General features: G+C 48.8%; 1 protein-coding gene across 1 annotated transcript; it reads right to left on the reverse strand.

Annotated features, from left to right (window-relative positions):
• Positions 1-13,007: 13,007 nt before the first annotated feature.
• GSX2 (GS homeobox 2) lies at positions 13,008-13,972 on the reverse strand (the record flags this gene model as incomplete). The annotated part of the gene is made up of 2 exons (XM_082281525.1): positions 13,008-13,348; positions 13,522-13,972. 2 exons carry the CDS (start codon positions 13,970-13,972, stop codon positions 13,008-13,010), a joined length of 792 nt encoding a protein of 263 aa, XP_082137651.1.
• Positions 13,973-15,295: the final 1,323 nt, after the last annotated feature.

A 15,295-nucleotide genomic window follows, 5' to 3' on the forward strand; every position in this document is an offset into this window, starting at 1 on the left:
CTTATCTTTTATCTTTACATATCTTTTTTTAAAAAATCTAATCTACATTATAAGCTTAGCCTAGGTATATTTCCCCCCATAAGTATCTCTTAAAATTGTCATTTATTTGCTAAAAGATGTATAATGCTGTCATTTTCTGAGTGTTCTGATACTATGCCAAGTGTGTATGTAGAGATATATAGAGAGATACGTAGATATCTATAGTAGTCACAAAATCTTGTAATCCACTTTTAACAAATTCTGTTAACAAATTCACTGGTCTACAAAAGATTTACCATGAGAGTTAGAGAGTCACCTAACTGGAGAGACTTGGCTTTCACCTTGGCCCACACTTACTCTCAGTCCTGCTGTAGCCCTACTCCAACTCTGGCTTTAAGATTTAGCAGCTCTCTAACAGTCAACAGCTCTCTAACAGTCCCCAGAGGTTTTTCCATAGGGATCTGTTGGACCCTTGCTGTAATTCACTCCTGAATTCCTTTTTTTACTCTTCTTCTAGCTGTTTACAAGCCCGCCAAGCTCTGCCTACAAACCAGCAAAGCCTTCTCAGTGCTTTCCCAGGAGGGTGGGAAATGGCCAACAGCATGAAGCGGCCCAGGCAAATATCACCATCCAGCTTCACTTTCTAAAATAATTACAGCAAAACTTTCATGCTGCTTTCTGCTCCAGCTAGCTAGTGTATGTGAGCAAACTCCCATTTACATATACATCCTGCTTTGCTTGTGCAAACTCATGTTTGCATGGACACTTCAAGGTTTGTTTGTAACTCCAGTTGTGTTTGCACATATCTGAGCCAGGCACAGGGTTTGAAATGTTTGTCCCTTGACCTTTTTTTGCTGAGAAAACAGTTCATCTTAGCAAAAACATCCCATTTTTTGAGTGCTCTAAGTGGATGGAATAGGCTTATACAGAAAGCATTGCTTTAGTCACTGTAAAATCACTTTCATGAAGCTGTAGAACAGTTAAAATATATTTATTGATCAGCATTAATGTACTTACAATGGAAATTTCTGTTCTCCAAAGATGAAGATGTATTTGCTAATTCTCTGCTGCAGGGCTACAAGCGTGCAGTCATTCTAGCAGAGAAACCAGCAAATTACACAAAATAGAGAGCCAAAGGGTGTTAGGACCACACAAGTGTACCTTGTTAGGACTGGAAAGGGTTACCTTTGTGCCATTCCCTTTCTCATTTACAATCATTGCCCCTAGAATGGATTCATGTTGTGCCATTTTCTCTTCTAACTACAATAACAATGAAGTTTTCAAATCCCCGTCCCCTCTTTGATTTGATGGTCATTCCTGTTCTCTCTTTTATACAGTCGGGCAGCCTGAACAGTAAAATCACCAATGAATCAAAATACTCCTTTTCTTAGGGAAAACTTTTGTTCTCCAGTTGGGTTTTTTTTTTCCAACTTTCACATTTTGCTTTCACCATACCTTCCAAAGAGAGCCCAGGGGGGAACCACCACCCAGCTCCCCCGAACTGACCCCAAACTTCCATCTTTTCTTCTGCTGCAATGATTCCCACTCTCCATTAGGTGGCATTAATTCAAATTCTATCTTGGAGCAAATTGGTCCAATGACTGTTTCCCATTAAAGTCCCTCCGTCGGAGTTGGCTGGACCATGTCTTCTTTCACTCCTTGTTTCAGACCTGGACGTTGCCCATCTGTAGAGCTGTTAATTTTGTAGGCTCGCCAGCGTCCCCTGCCAAGAACATGCCTTTGCAAATGTATACCATTTTGATTAGTAAATAATCTTTTCAAACACAAAATTTCCTAAGTGTTTCTATAGTTGCTTTCAGTGTGCAGAAAGAACAGTTCATGCACATGTTTAATAGTACATATGTGTATAAAACCAACAAAAGAACAATAAACCATTTCCTGACATTATTCCGCTTGTTTCCAAAGAGTAAAGATCTTAAAAAGTGAAAGAGAAGCATTTCCTTATCTCATTCCTAAACGACCTCCAGAAAGAAAAAGGGAATAACACAAATCCAGCAAAACCAGTTTTTTCTGTGTTGGTAATTCTGTGAAAGACAGCATTATGTGGTAGACAGGCTGGGATATAATACACCCTGCTTTCCTATGAAAATTTCAAAAAAAAAAATTATTGCTGCAAAATGTGACCTAGAAGATTCACAAGTTCCCTCAAGATAAGCTGAAACCTGAATAAGATGAAATGGAAAAGCCAAGGTGGAGATACAGAGGGGGACATGCTGGCTGAGAACTGCAGCTTGCTGCAGAGGCTGGGGAAGTTGAAACTGGCCATTCTAGATTAGGGTAAGACAGAAATAGTTTTCAAGCATCTATATTTCCTGTTTATCTTTTTACACAAAAAATAGTCTTTAATTTCAAATGTCAAATTTCTTCAAATGCCCTGGAGTTTCCCTTGGTGGGAAGGGCATTGGGGAGAACACTAAAATAGGGAAAAAAATAGTGAATCTTTTCCATTTCTCTTTAGAGTATGGGAAGAATTAAACACAAGACTAACAAGGGGAAAACACCAGTTTTGAAAACAACAACAGATCAGTGTTGCTCTAAATATGCACTATGTTTACTCTCTCCTCTTCCTGTAATTTTATGCAAGTCTTTTCCTTTTAAGTCAAAACCCCCTACCTCTTATAGGCAAAGGACCAGCAAAGTATGTCAGCTTTATGGCTTCAGGCTGATATCCCTGTATCTCAAGCACAGCAAAAGTCTTCCTCAGGAATAAATTCTTTCAAAGTCTGCATTTACACTGAAGGGGTTTTTTAAACCATCTCAACTTTGACCTAGCAGCTATGGGAGTGCAGGTTCTACCAGCAGCTGATACTGCAAATCTCATATTCTAAAGAGATTAAGTTTATGACAGCGATCTGTCTGAACCTTCCCCTGTCTGTCTCTCAAGCTTGTCCCACCCACTCAGCTCCCCTGCAATTTTGGGATCTATTAGCCAATGCCAATTAGAAAAGTGTAGAAGTCATACAGATGTACTGATGCTCTCTCCTCCCATGTAGGTGCAGGGCTATAAACAGGATGACCTGATCACATCCTTTGATTTTTTGTATTTCTCAAGAAATGGAATGAAGGCAAGGGCAGAAGTTTCCATAGGAAAGAAAAAAGAGCAAAACATGGGACAGTCCAGAGAACTGTGAATGACCAGAGGCAAAGGCCATCCTTTTCAGCAACAACACTGTCCTCTTTCATGAGACTCCAGCATAAACAGGGCTGACACATCACTCTGGCAGCCTGCACTTCTCAGGATTTACTTTCATTTACTTGTACATGATTTCCCTCAATGCAAAAAGTAGCATCACCCCCTTTGCTTGTCTGATGGGCACAATGCCGTTACCCTCAGGATGGTGAGCTCCAGTACTGCTGCTCCAATCTCATCAGCATCAAGTGGCTCAGGTCAGCACTGTGGCAGGGGACATGTCCTGCCACCCCATGGAGACACCTCCTCACACAGGGCAAAATAACTGCTGGTCCTATTACCTATGCTGATAGTACAGACAATGAAGAAACCCTCCAAGTATGAAGGTGATGATCTCTTGATCCTGAATATTTCCAAAAGTATCGAGTCCCAAATCAAGGAGTCTGAGGGATTCAGTGCCTGTTTTGGAAAAGATCTTTTGCTGGGGTTTTCCTTCTTCTCAAGCTCATCTATAATGGCAGCTAACCTGCAAGGTCTCAATTGCATCCCTAAATCAAATTTCTAGCTTAAACTCATTCTGATAGTTGGTTTTGAAGATAAAAAGGTCTGCTCATTTTATCACAAACTGCGAGACTGTCTCAAGAAGAAATCCATTGCTGAGGCAGACTAGTGGGGAGTAAGATGCATTTGGAACTCAATGAATTTTACCTTTGCCTAAGAAAGAAAAAATAAAAAAGCTTGAGAGCTACTTTCTGTGCATACAGTCATTACTCATATTTAATAGAAATTAGAAAAGAGAAAAAATTTGACAACTTTACTGCAATTTGACAACTTTTGCTAAAAATCCAGTGCATTGAACTGCCACAACCTATTAAACTCTACATTGCCTAAACCCACTCAGTCCTGCACTAATTATATAAGAAAAATCAGACCTTGAAAAACATTTTAGCAAGAGAAAATGGACAATAACAAAACACCCAAAAACTCTTGTGATTTTTCTTAATGGCAGCAGCATTTCAATAATGATTTCAAACTGATAATATGAAATTGGCAGGTTGTGCTTAAAAACAGTAACAAAAACAAACAACAAAAACCCCTCCTTATGGCTTTCCATTTGACTGTCAAAAAATGTGATTTCAAAACAAAACTATGGAAGTGGATAAAAATTATGCCAGCAAAATTAAAACTGATCTTAATGGCATCAAGTAGCAATTTTCTGTTACTCTTCTAGCTCCCGTCAGGGTTATTACGGATTTTAGACAAGCAAGATTGACTCACCTACACTGTTCTCCTGTATTCGGTTGAGTCAAGCACATGTCTAAAGACATAGCGGTGTCTTTATGACTACTAGTTCAACCCAAGTCAGCATAGGATCCCTGTCTATCCACTCCAGAAGATGTGTCAAAAGCCAGGACTGGTCTTTCAAAGGAACTGAAACAAAAAGGAGTGTCTCTCTCCTTCACAGTACCTAAACTGGGGATGTCTACTTGCTTTTCTGTAGCAACCCTGAGGATTTGAGGCCATGGCTACTCTGAAAACTGTTCTAGAAGAATGCAATAAGGGTGGTAGGTTAGCTGAAATCTAAACATACTGGAGAAAAAATAGAATACCAAGTTTTGTTCAAATGCATTTTACATGTCTTATGCTCCTTGACTTAATCCTATTTGCATCTCCTGCATGTGTGGTTGACCACATTCTGGCTTAAACTTCATGCCATTTTGAGAAGACTGCAAGCACTCATAGCATAAAAACAGATTGAATTTTCCCTGTCATGTTATACTTCTACAGAAGGAAAGGGAATGATCCGTGCACACATGTATGCTTTGGTGGTCAGGGTTGAAGACCGTGATTCCAAGCACAGCTGTCTGTGCAGTAGCACATAGGTCTGAGCTAAAACACCTCTGGTATTATAGGAGTCAGATTATTTAGAGTAAGATGACTACAACATGTATGATATTTCTCAGACACTTTGGATTTTGAGGTTTGAAATTGTGTTTTACATACCAACTACAGCTATGCATATATTATGTCCTGTTGGCTCAGGAAGGTAGAACTGGAAAGCAAATGAATAAATGAATTGTCTGGGTCAGTCTAAATGTTAGGTCTCCAGTATTTTGTCTGGATGGCCTTCAGTCCACCCCGGGGTTTCATGCCACTCAGCCTGTGAAAGCCCCTTGGCAGTTCACAGTTGACCCCTGTTGAGCGACAATTAAGAAAGAGAGAGAGAGAATTCTTGCAGGAAACCGACAGCTTTGCTAGTATATTAATCGACAGTTTCACAGCCCTGTCCTGCAGCCTGGCAGGCAGCTTTCCTTGCTCCTCTTTGCAAGGGGACGCTCCTGCCGCTCTGAGCGAGACCCGGCCCGCCGGGGCCTCCGTAGGCCGGGATTTGTACGCCCCGGGCGGCGCCCACCCCGCCCCTCCTCCTCCTACCGCCCCTGCCACCAAATTACATATACAGATAACGGGAATGACGCATAAAACACCAAACAAACATACCCAACACCCAACCCAGACCCGCGGTTGTTGGTACTTCTCACCGCCCCTTCGCATAATGAATATATTCGCGTTTCCTCCCACTCTCCCAATGGGCTACCAGCTGCAGAAGTCCTGAATAGCGAGCTTAATTGGGCTTTGTCATGCAGAATACCTCCATTTTCTATAGCAGGTTACAAAGGGGCCCTTGGCAGACGTGGCGGGCTCCTGTGGCGACGGCGGGTCCTGCCTGGCTGCGCCAAACACCTCCGCACACCGCGCAGGTAGCGCAGCCGCCACCACCCCCCGGCGTAGGGCCACCTCCAGCCCACCGCCCCCAGCACAGGGTCACCTCCAGCCCACCGCTGTCCGAAGCTGCCCAGTGCAGCATCACAGCTCCGTTTCCGCTGCTCCCCGGGCTGCTCCTAAACGCCCCCGGGACGCTCCGATCGGGCCGGATCCCTTTCCCTTTGCTAACACGGCAGGAACGTCGGACAGAGTTTATTTCCGACACGACCTTTTATTAAACCTCGGACCTTATGACCAAGTGTTCCCGTTTCACTGTAAATTGGTGTGGTAAGGATTAATTGGCAAACCCCGGGCTCAAAAGAGATTTGCCATTATGGGCTAATCATACATTCTCTATTTGATATAAATGGTGTAGAGCACGGAGTGTCAATATTCACCGTGAATTACATCTAATTATCATTTGGAATCCAAGCTACTACTTCTGCCCATTGACTGGCATTGTTTTCTTCGGACTTAACTTTCCCCCCCCCACACCCCCTCTTGTTTCTTGTTTTGACAGTTTAAATCCAGGTCTATATGACATAGAAAGCTAATAAAATTCTCATTTCATTGTTAATCTGATTTCATCGCAGTATAGGTTTTACCCCCACACCTGCGTAGCAGGGTGTAATTCCATTAATAATAATGATAAAAAAACCCTAAATCAACATATTCATTACATGTCTTTTCCCTGATGATATATTGTGAGCAGTGAGAGTTGAAAAAGAGCCATTTATTCTCACCGTGAATGAGTCTGCCTGGAACTGAAGACTTCACCTGCCTCCTCAGTCAATTAGGAATGTATCGAAAATTCTACCAGAAAACGAGTTAAATTAACCGTTAGCTAATTTCCTTGTGTCCCTCCTACATAATCCCCCCTTTTCAGTTTGCCCCAGAAATTACCACATGTTGCAAGGTTCAAATAGTGCCTAATGAAACAGTGACTAAATGGTTCTCTCAAACCCACAGTGAAGCCCTTTTGCTGTGCCTTCAAAGCCTGGGGGGCTGCAGCGATCGGGGGTCCCCATCTTAAAAAAAGATTTTACATCTATATATATGAAATAATTAACGATTTTGGCAGCAAAATCTCCCCCAGCAGGGCTGCCACGTCCTTCCCTTCCCACCGCGGACACTCCGGGGCTGCGGCAGCCCGGCTGCCCCCCCTGACAGACGAAAGGTATCGTCCCACCAGAACGCGGCGGGAAGGGCCAGGGACCTGAGGGGACACGACCATGGAGAGACTGCGCGTACACGCGGGACCGTGCCTCGGCGCGGGTGGGAACACGCGTGGTCTGCCTGGGGGATACCATACAACTTTATTTCCAACACCCTGTGTCGGTGCTTCCTCCGAGCGTGTAGCAACTGGTTTGGAAAGACCGCCCCTGTATTGCCGGGCTCTGCCGGGAGACAGCGTTTCTCGCTGGCGCCGTCGAGGTCTCCCTTTCGCCTTCTTTACATTCACACGCAGGCGGAGCGTTTTCCCCTATTTTATAGAGCGATTTCACGAAAATTGTAAACCTCGATTTTACCGAGGTTCCTTAATTTAAGGACGGGAAGAAAAAAGCAGCTCCGGATCAGCAATCTTCTACCTAAAACCCTCCCGAAGAGAAGCTTTGCCCCACAGTCACGAGCTCTCATTCCTGTCTAAAGCGGCTTCACTGAAGTGTCATCTACTAAAACTCGGTGAATTCCGCAAAGAGAGTAGAGTCACTTATTTGAAACGGTAAGGCTAATACAAAGTCATCAAAGCACTATGGTTCTTGTCTTTAAGTGACAACCCTCTTTATTGAACTGTTTGAAATACGCCTCCTGCTTTTCAATGTCTCTCTATCCATCTTTGTCTGCTCTTCAGAAAAGCAGACAATATAAAGCAAAGCCTGGCGAGCTCCCCACGCTCTGGCTTGGGCAGTGCCAACGTTAGCCTTGAAATTGTCACTCCTTCATTAATCTGAAGCTAGTTATTTTTCCAGAGCACACAGCACACGCTTCCGATCTCTTTGGGTTCGCTTCCAAGAGCTTAAATCCCCCCGGACACGCCGGCTGGGGTCGGGGCAGGGGGGAGGCGCGGAGGGGCCGAGGCCGGCGCATCGCCCTGAGCGGGGCCGGCTGGGAGGCGCGCAGGGGGGCGGAGAGGGATGCGGAGCAGATCCTGCGTGAAATCGGCCCTTTCACGGCGAGGCTGAGCGCGCTGCAGCGCGGACACACGCCCCGAGGTTTTCCGAGTGGCATAGTGGGTTCGGGCTGTTTGTTATTCCGCTGTCATGCGGGACTCCCCGGCAGCTGCCCGGCGCACGGCTTTCCGTCACCGGCGGGGGCCCGGCGGAGCGAGGGCGCCTTCTCAGGGCCGGGGTCCCACCCAGGAACCCCGGGCCCGGGCTGCCAACCTTCCCCGGGGTTTCTCGGCCAGACCGAGACCCCGTTCAGCCGACGGAGGTGCGCGGAGGCTGCGGGGTGCGCTTCCGGCACCCGTACTTAGCATGCTTTTCAAGCAACCGCCAAAACTTGCGCAACAGCAGTAGTGGAAGGAAAAAAAAAATTAAAAAGTTTTTTGGCCGAGTTTCTTTCCCGAAGGACTGCATGCGGACATCTTTAGGCTTCGGATCCAGAATGGGAGTGCTCACCGCCCTGACCGCGTCCTCCGAGCTGGTGTCAGAACGCTCGCTGGGGTCCCGGAGCGGTGGTAATAGGACTCGCCCCTTCCTGGCCGTCTTATCCCCACGGTCACCACGGAAACTCCCAATGGGCCTGATCCTTTCTGGCAGTGGCCTCGTCCTGCGGCTGAGCCGTCGACTGCACCGTGCAAGACGGAAAAAGAGCCCCGCGCAGCAGCTGAGCCGCCGAGCAGTGCTCCCGCAGATTCGGCTGTCCTTGACTGCAAGGGCAGCACCAGGCACTGGGGAGCCGCACCCGAGGCCGTGTCCCGTGGGGGTTAGGCGAGCGGGAGGGGCGGGAGTAGGAAACTAGGACAAACTAGAGGTGAATGCAGCCGGATTAGATAGCCTGTCCTCTCTCTGCCCCAGCTCCAAACCGGAGGTACTGAGGAAGGAAAGTTTCCTGCAGTCCCCTGGCCTGGATCCCTGCACTGTGAGCCCTCCTCTCCGTGAGTACTTGTGGCCTGACTGATGAGGCCCAGCCTGACCCATCCACCCCACGGAGGATGTGCAGCCGGCCAGAACTGAGCTCTTCGGTCTGGGAATCTCTGGAGTGTACCTGCCACCGTGTCCCAACTATACCACGGGTGGAAGCAAGGAGCTGACCCAAGGGCCTCCACTTCCCCATGTCCAGGGTAGAAGTGCGAGATGCTGGCAATGGACATTGTGGCAAGAGTTCAGACAGCAGGGAAAGGTTTCAGCAGCACCTGTGGGGACTTCAGGGCATGGCTTAAAAGAGCAGCTGAGGGAGTGTGGTGTCTTTGGCACTGCAGAGTTCCAGCAGCCCATGGCCAATGCTGCCCGTGGGCTAACATATCTGATCAGGGCAGGGAAGCAGGTTCAACCCCACAACCAGAGAAGTCAGTGCCACGAGTCTGGTATCAGCCATGCAGACCAAGGTCAGGGAAACTCCTCCAGATGGATGTTTTCGTCTTCTGATTTTTTTTTCTAATTGAAAAGAATAAATAAATATCTCGATGAGAAAACTTTTCTGGAGAGATGCTAACCCCACAGGATACAGAAGGTCAGTAACAGGGTCACTCACACAAACATGTCTTGCATCTCTTGTGCAAACCCTCAGGCTTTAGGTGTGTGACCTTCCCCTTGTGGATCCTTGCTTGTGGGGGGTCCAGCACAGCAGCTGCTGGGGGGCCTAAGTAAGCCAGAGGGGCATTAGGGGCTGTCCCATACCTGAAATCCACCCAGGACACAGGCAACTCCTCTGCCACCAAGTTATGCCAGGATGAGCTCCATCAGGAGCTGAACACCGCCTGTCTTAGGCACTGGATGAGTGAGGGGGAAAAAATTGCACTTCACATTATGTGGGAGGAAAAAGAAAGGATAGAAAGAAGAAGGGGGGGTGGGGGGGAGGAATGGGAGGGGGAGGAAAAACCCAAGGCATTTTAATGTAAATTTGCCTAAATTTCAAAATGTTGAACATGGAAATGTTGAACATGGAAATGTTGAACATGGAATGCTGGACATGGAAACCCTACAACACATTTCCTACATATTAGGGTGCGTTCAACTTGCAGTGGTGCTCCTGTCACACCAACTTTGACTGCCCAGTGCCAGGTTCAGGTTGAGCTGGTTGTATCAGTTTTTTGAGATATGTTGGGTCAAACCATTGCATCATTCCTCTTTTCCAAAGTTTTTTGCATGAAACATTTACTTTGAAATAAAATGAAATATTGTCTTAACTGTCTCAATGACAGTTTGTATGTGATGATGATGATGATGATGATAAGCCACAATTACCTCTCAACCTTGAAAGATACATGCAAGCATTGATTACTATAAGAAAGATCAACTAACTTCATTATCCTATTTTTAAGAAATTACTAAATACTTGCAGTGAAGAGAAACCTTACTCTTTATCTTCTAGAAACAGAGGGAAATACCAATTTATTCACTGAGGTGCATGTTTCCACAGAGTTACACTGAGAACAGATACACTCTATCAAGTGTATCTTTGAAGTTTCAAAATATCATTGAGTTTTTCAGTCTTCGATTTCAGAGACTGATGCTTTTTCTCACCCAGAAAAGCTTTGCTTTCCCAGGCTGCTGCAGGCCTGTTGACTCCCTCCTGTTACAGTATGGGATGACACTGCTGAGAGGATGGGCAGTACTATCTGTGGAACTAACGCCTGCTCCCAGAGCTTCAAGGATGGAAAAGGCCCACTGTGATTATAGAAGCAAGTTAGACACAGGCGAACTGAAACTGAGAATCAACAGTTTCCAGATTCCACCTCAGCAGATTTTAGAGGAACAGGAGACAACCTCCTCAGCCAGACCCTCCATGAGGTCCCCCTGGGAAGGAGTCACAAGGACCTCAAGCCTTTGGCTCTTTTGTCTCCCCAGCCTGGCAAATGAGAGGATTGCCACTTGGGTGAACAACATCCCCAGACACTCAGCTGGCATGTGGACTTCTGGCCTCTGTAGTCAGCTCAGGCAGTGAAATGGTAGTGATATGGATCAGTGAGATTTTGTATTTGTTTTCCAAGTCCAGGCTAGAAATGTCGGTCCTGCCTTTCCCTTCCTGTTAGACGTGGGTGTGCTGACTCTGACTCTGTCCCAAGCCCTGAGGCTGGTCCAGGCTGTGGGGCACTGCCCACACCAGGCTCTCTCCATCCCACCCCAGCCCTGCCCCTGCACCTGGCCTCTCCTCCAAGACCGGCAAGCAGTGCAAGTGTCACTGCACTGGGGCTGCGTCTCTCTTCAGCATCCTGGGTGCTTGCAGGCAAATCAAATTGGAGACATACTTCTGAGCTGAAACTCCGAAGTTAGGGATCAAACACAAGAAATAGAGGGATTGTTGAGGGAATTATTTACGGAAAATGTTTTGGTACAGTTTTGGAGGTTGAAGTCAAAAGTGTATATTGGATTAGTGGAAGGAAAAGGTGAGAGAAATAACAATGTGCAAAAGGCACTTCTGATTTGCTTACGTTGCTTGGTATATATATTGTGTCTGCCAGTACTGCAGGAACTAGGAAAAAAAGTTATAAAGGGGCTCCTTTGGGACTGACTAGCTCCAGGTCCATCCCACTCTGCACCAGCCCCTGTAACTCTCCTGCAAGGAGCTGAGGATGGGGCTGCCTAAGGCAGAGGCCGGATGGGAGCCGTGGCCGGGAGCTGCCCAACGCAGACTGCAGAGCACTTCAACCGTGTCTCAGCCTAACGGGCTTGCACTCAGATATTCTCCCTAAGCCTGGTCAAGGCGCCTAATGGAATCAACACCGAAAAGAGCAAACGCTGCTCCGGCGCCTGACGGGGGGGAAAAAAATCCCTGATCTCTGCTTAACATCAACCCGTATAATAACTTAAGCGGAGTTTCAGCCTAGTTAAGGGTCGACGTGTGCAGCCAGGCCCCTCGGTGAGGGAAGAGCCGGGGCTACCAGGCCGGCGGGGCGGGGAGCTGTGTGTGCGGGATCTCGGCGCACAGAACTTCGCCCCAGCCCCGTGCCGTGATCGGCGGCCCTGGGCCAGCGGCAGCCGCGTGTCCCCAGCGCGGTGCCGCCGGGCCAGCAGACGGGAGAAAGCTGTCAGTCGCCGGGAGGGCGTGCGCTGGCTCCGGCTGGGAAGGAACACAGGGCTGCTGGACTCAGAAGACGGCCGTATTTGCATTCCGGCCGGAGCGGAGTGCCCCCCTTCTCCGCCCCCCCAGCCATCCCGAGTCACAGGGGAACAGAAAACATGTTTGTGTTAGTAGCCGATGGCTTTTATTTTTACTCTTTACGGAGACCTGACACATACACAGCGACGCTTTCACCGTACGACAGACAAGGACTGCAAAGAAAAGCACCTTGCCCAGCCAGCCCATCTTCTCTGCTGCGACTGGGCTGGCACTTGGTCGGAGGAAGGGGGAGTTGGGGGGGGGGGGGGAAATGGTAAGAAGAAAAAAATTTAAATTCTCGTCTGATCTCATTTATTTAAATAAATATAAATATATTTTTTATATAAAACTATTCACAGAAAAACAGCCGTCCCAGACCCAAACGGCCGATCTTTATGTCTTTTCTTATTTTTGTTAAGAAGTCCGTCCAGAAGGTTGTCTACAGGTTTTAGTTTGCTTTTCATTTTTTTTATGTCTCGCCTTTCGGTTTGAAATGCGTTTAGTTTTTTTCCTTTAAATTGCCTGTGGGGATACAGACGAAGGCACCCTGGACCATGCGAGCCCTGTCCCATGTTACATTTTAGCAAGAGCAGGTGCCCTCTCTTGGGGTTACATAAATAACGTTTTAGTTGAACTCCCACGACTAAAACACTTACATTTCGAAAATATATTTATATATATCTCTTTCTATTACTGCGAATGGATGACAATTAGCCTCCGCGGCGGGGAGGGCCAGCCCGCTGCAGGGTAGCCGGCCGCCGTCCGTGGGCAGCGGTGCCAGGTAAGCGGCCGTGCCGCCACCTCGCTCCGGGCTGGGACCCGGCGGCGGGAGCAGAGCTCCGAGCCGGGCTCATAACGGGGAGATCTCTTTATCCTCGGTAGCCGATGAGGGGGATAGAGACTCTTCATCCTCCGACCGGGGGTAATGCCCCTGGCTGGTGCTGCACTTGCAGCCCCCGTGCGAGTTTCGCTGGGTGCCTTTGCCTTCTTTCTTGTGCTTCACTCTCCTGTTTTGGAACCAAATTTTCACTTGCTTCTCGGACAGGTTCAGGTACGTGGCTATCTCGATCCTCCGTAGCCGGGACAGGTACATGTTGGAGGAGAATTCCCTCTCCAGCTCCAAGAGCTGGGTGCTGGTAAAAGCAGTCCTCATCCGTTTCCCATTTTGAATTTGGCTGGATTCGGACCCTCCTGGACGGGAGAGAAATGCGAACTTCAGCGGGACAGGGATGAGGGGGGGAGGGAGGGGAAAGGGAGAGAGAGAAGACATTCCCCAGCAGCTTTCCGACCCGGGGCAGCCGCTCTCCCTTGGGGGCACCCCTTCTCCCACTGCCCCCCTTCCCCGGCGGCCGCAGGGCTCCTACCCATGCCGAGGCAGTGAAACCTCCGGGGGTCGCTGACGCTGTAGGTGGTGGCGGCGCAGGCAGGTGGGTGATGCGCAGGGTGTCCCAGGGCGGCGGCGGGCACCGAGGCGGCGGGCGGCGGGTGCTGCGGCGGGTGGTGAGCGTGGCCGGTCCGTGAGCAGCACTGGGCCTCGCCTGCGGCGGTGGGGAACTGGCTCTTGAGCAAAGGGATGGCTCCGCCGGCGCCGCTGGCGCGGGAAGAGTGCAGGTGCGAGGTGACACAGAGCGGGCAGACGCAGAAGGCGCCACTCTTTCGGGACGGGCAGCCCGGGCCCGACACCGACATGACGAGGGGAGAAGGCATGCTGAGAGGGATGAAGAAGTCCTGGCCGTGATGATGCTCAGGAAGGGACGGAGCCGGCCTCGAGGAGTCTTTGATGATTAAGGAGTCGACATAGAAGGAGCGTGACATTGCGGAAGGCTGCGAGGCCGGGGGCGGCTCTCCCAAAGTCGGGCTTTTCCTTCTTGGCCAAGTTGCCACTGAAGTCCTGGCGAGTCGAGAAGGTGCTTATGTTTGAGAGCTGAACAAAAGGGTCCCTGGAGAGGGCTGGTCTTAAAGTCCCCCCGCCTGGATCCCCTGCGCCGGGGTTTTATATCAACTATTTAAACACGTGATGGCTGAAAGCCTCGTAGATCTAAATCTCCCCGGCTTCTCAGGCCGGCAGGAGAGGCTGCCGGGGGGGGGGGGGGGGGGGCGGCCAAAGCGGGGTAGGGGAGGGGGGCAAAGTGTGCGTGCTTGCTCGTTGCCCGATGACTTCACTCCTTTGCCTCCGCCTCAAATAAATTATAGGAGCAGAGAAAGCGAGGAGGGGGCGGCTGCTCCGCGGCCCCGTCACACGTCTCGCTCGCAGGCATGTCCCTCTGTCAACACAGCCGGGATGCTGGGGATAAAATTAATCGGAAGGAGTTTCTACCCGGGGGTTTTCCCCGAGGAGAACGCTCCTTTCCCTCGCCGGGAGGGAAAGAGAGGTGAGAGCAGGTGATGAGCTGAAACAAGCTGTTCGACACCGCCCCCGTCACCCCCAGTAAAATAGCATCCAAACGGCCGTGGATCCCACGGAGGCCTGGGGCCAACACCTTTCCCCAGTCCTGTACTCAGGACTCCTTCAGGAGGCCCTTTCTGCATCAGAGGAGCCAGAAACACAGATGCAGTCATAGGGATAAAGTTAGGGACGGCGCGCGTTTGTGTGTCTGCGCATACATATGCATGTAGGGTGGGTTGGGTGGCTTTTTTTTTTCTCCTCGCCCTTTTCACCTCGAGTGAATCTTGCCAAATTGGCAATTACTGCAACGGACAAAGCCTTCAAATATCTGGACACTCCTCAGCCAAACGGTATAAAACCGGAAAACTTTAAAGCGAACTTCCCCGCCCGCTCCAGGACCGCAGTGCGCAGCGCTAATGAAAAGCGAACATGTCAGGGAGGGATTCTTTGATCTCCACCAAGTTTGCTGAAGCAATCATTCAAAGTAAAATTGGATAAACAGCTAAATACGGTCGGTGGCTCCGAAGCATTTCAGACTGCATTAAAAAGCCAAGGTATTCGCAGCATATTACGCGATTTTCCAATGACCTGTTTTATGGGACTTTAAGAAGAGACTTATCGTTAATAGAAGGACGATCGCGTTCTTGTTTAGCGGATGCGAAGCGGCGTTTAAAACAGACTGCGGATCCCATCCCACTTGACACGGGAAAGGGAAGTGACAATTGTGCTCTAAAGCAGAAAACACAGGCTAC

This window comes from Coloeus monedula (genome assembly GCF_965178545.1).
Source record: "Coloeus monedula genome assembly, chromosome: 5".
Lineage (NCBI taxonomy): Eukaryota > Metazoa > Chordata > Aves > Passeriformes > Corvidae > Coloeus > Coloeus monedula.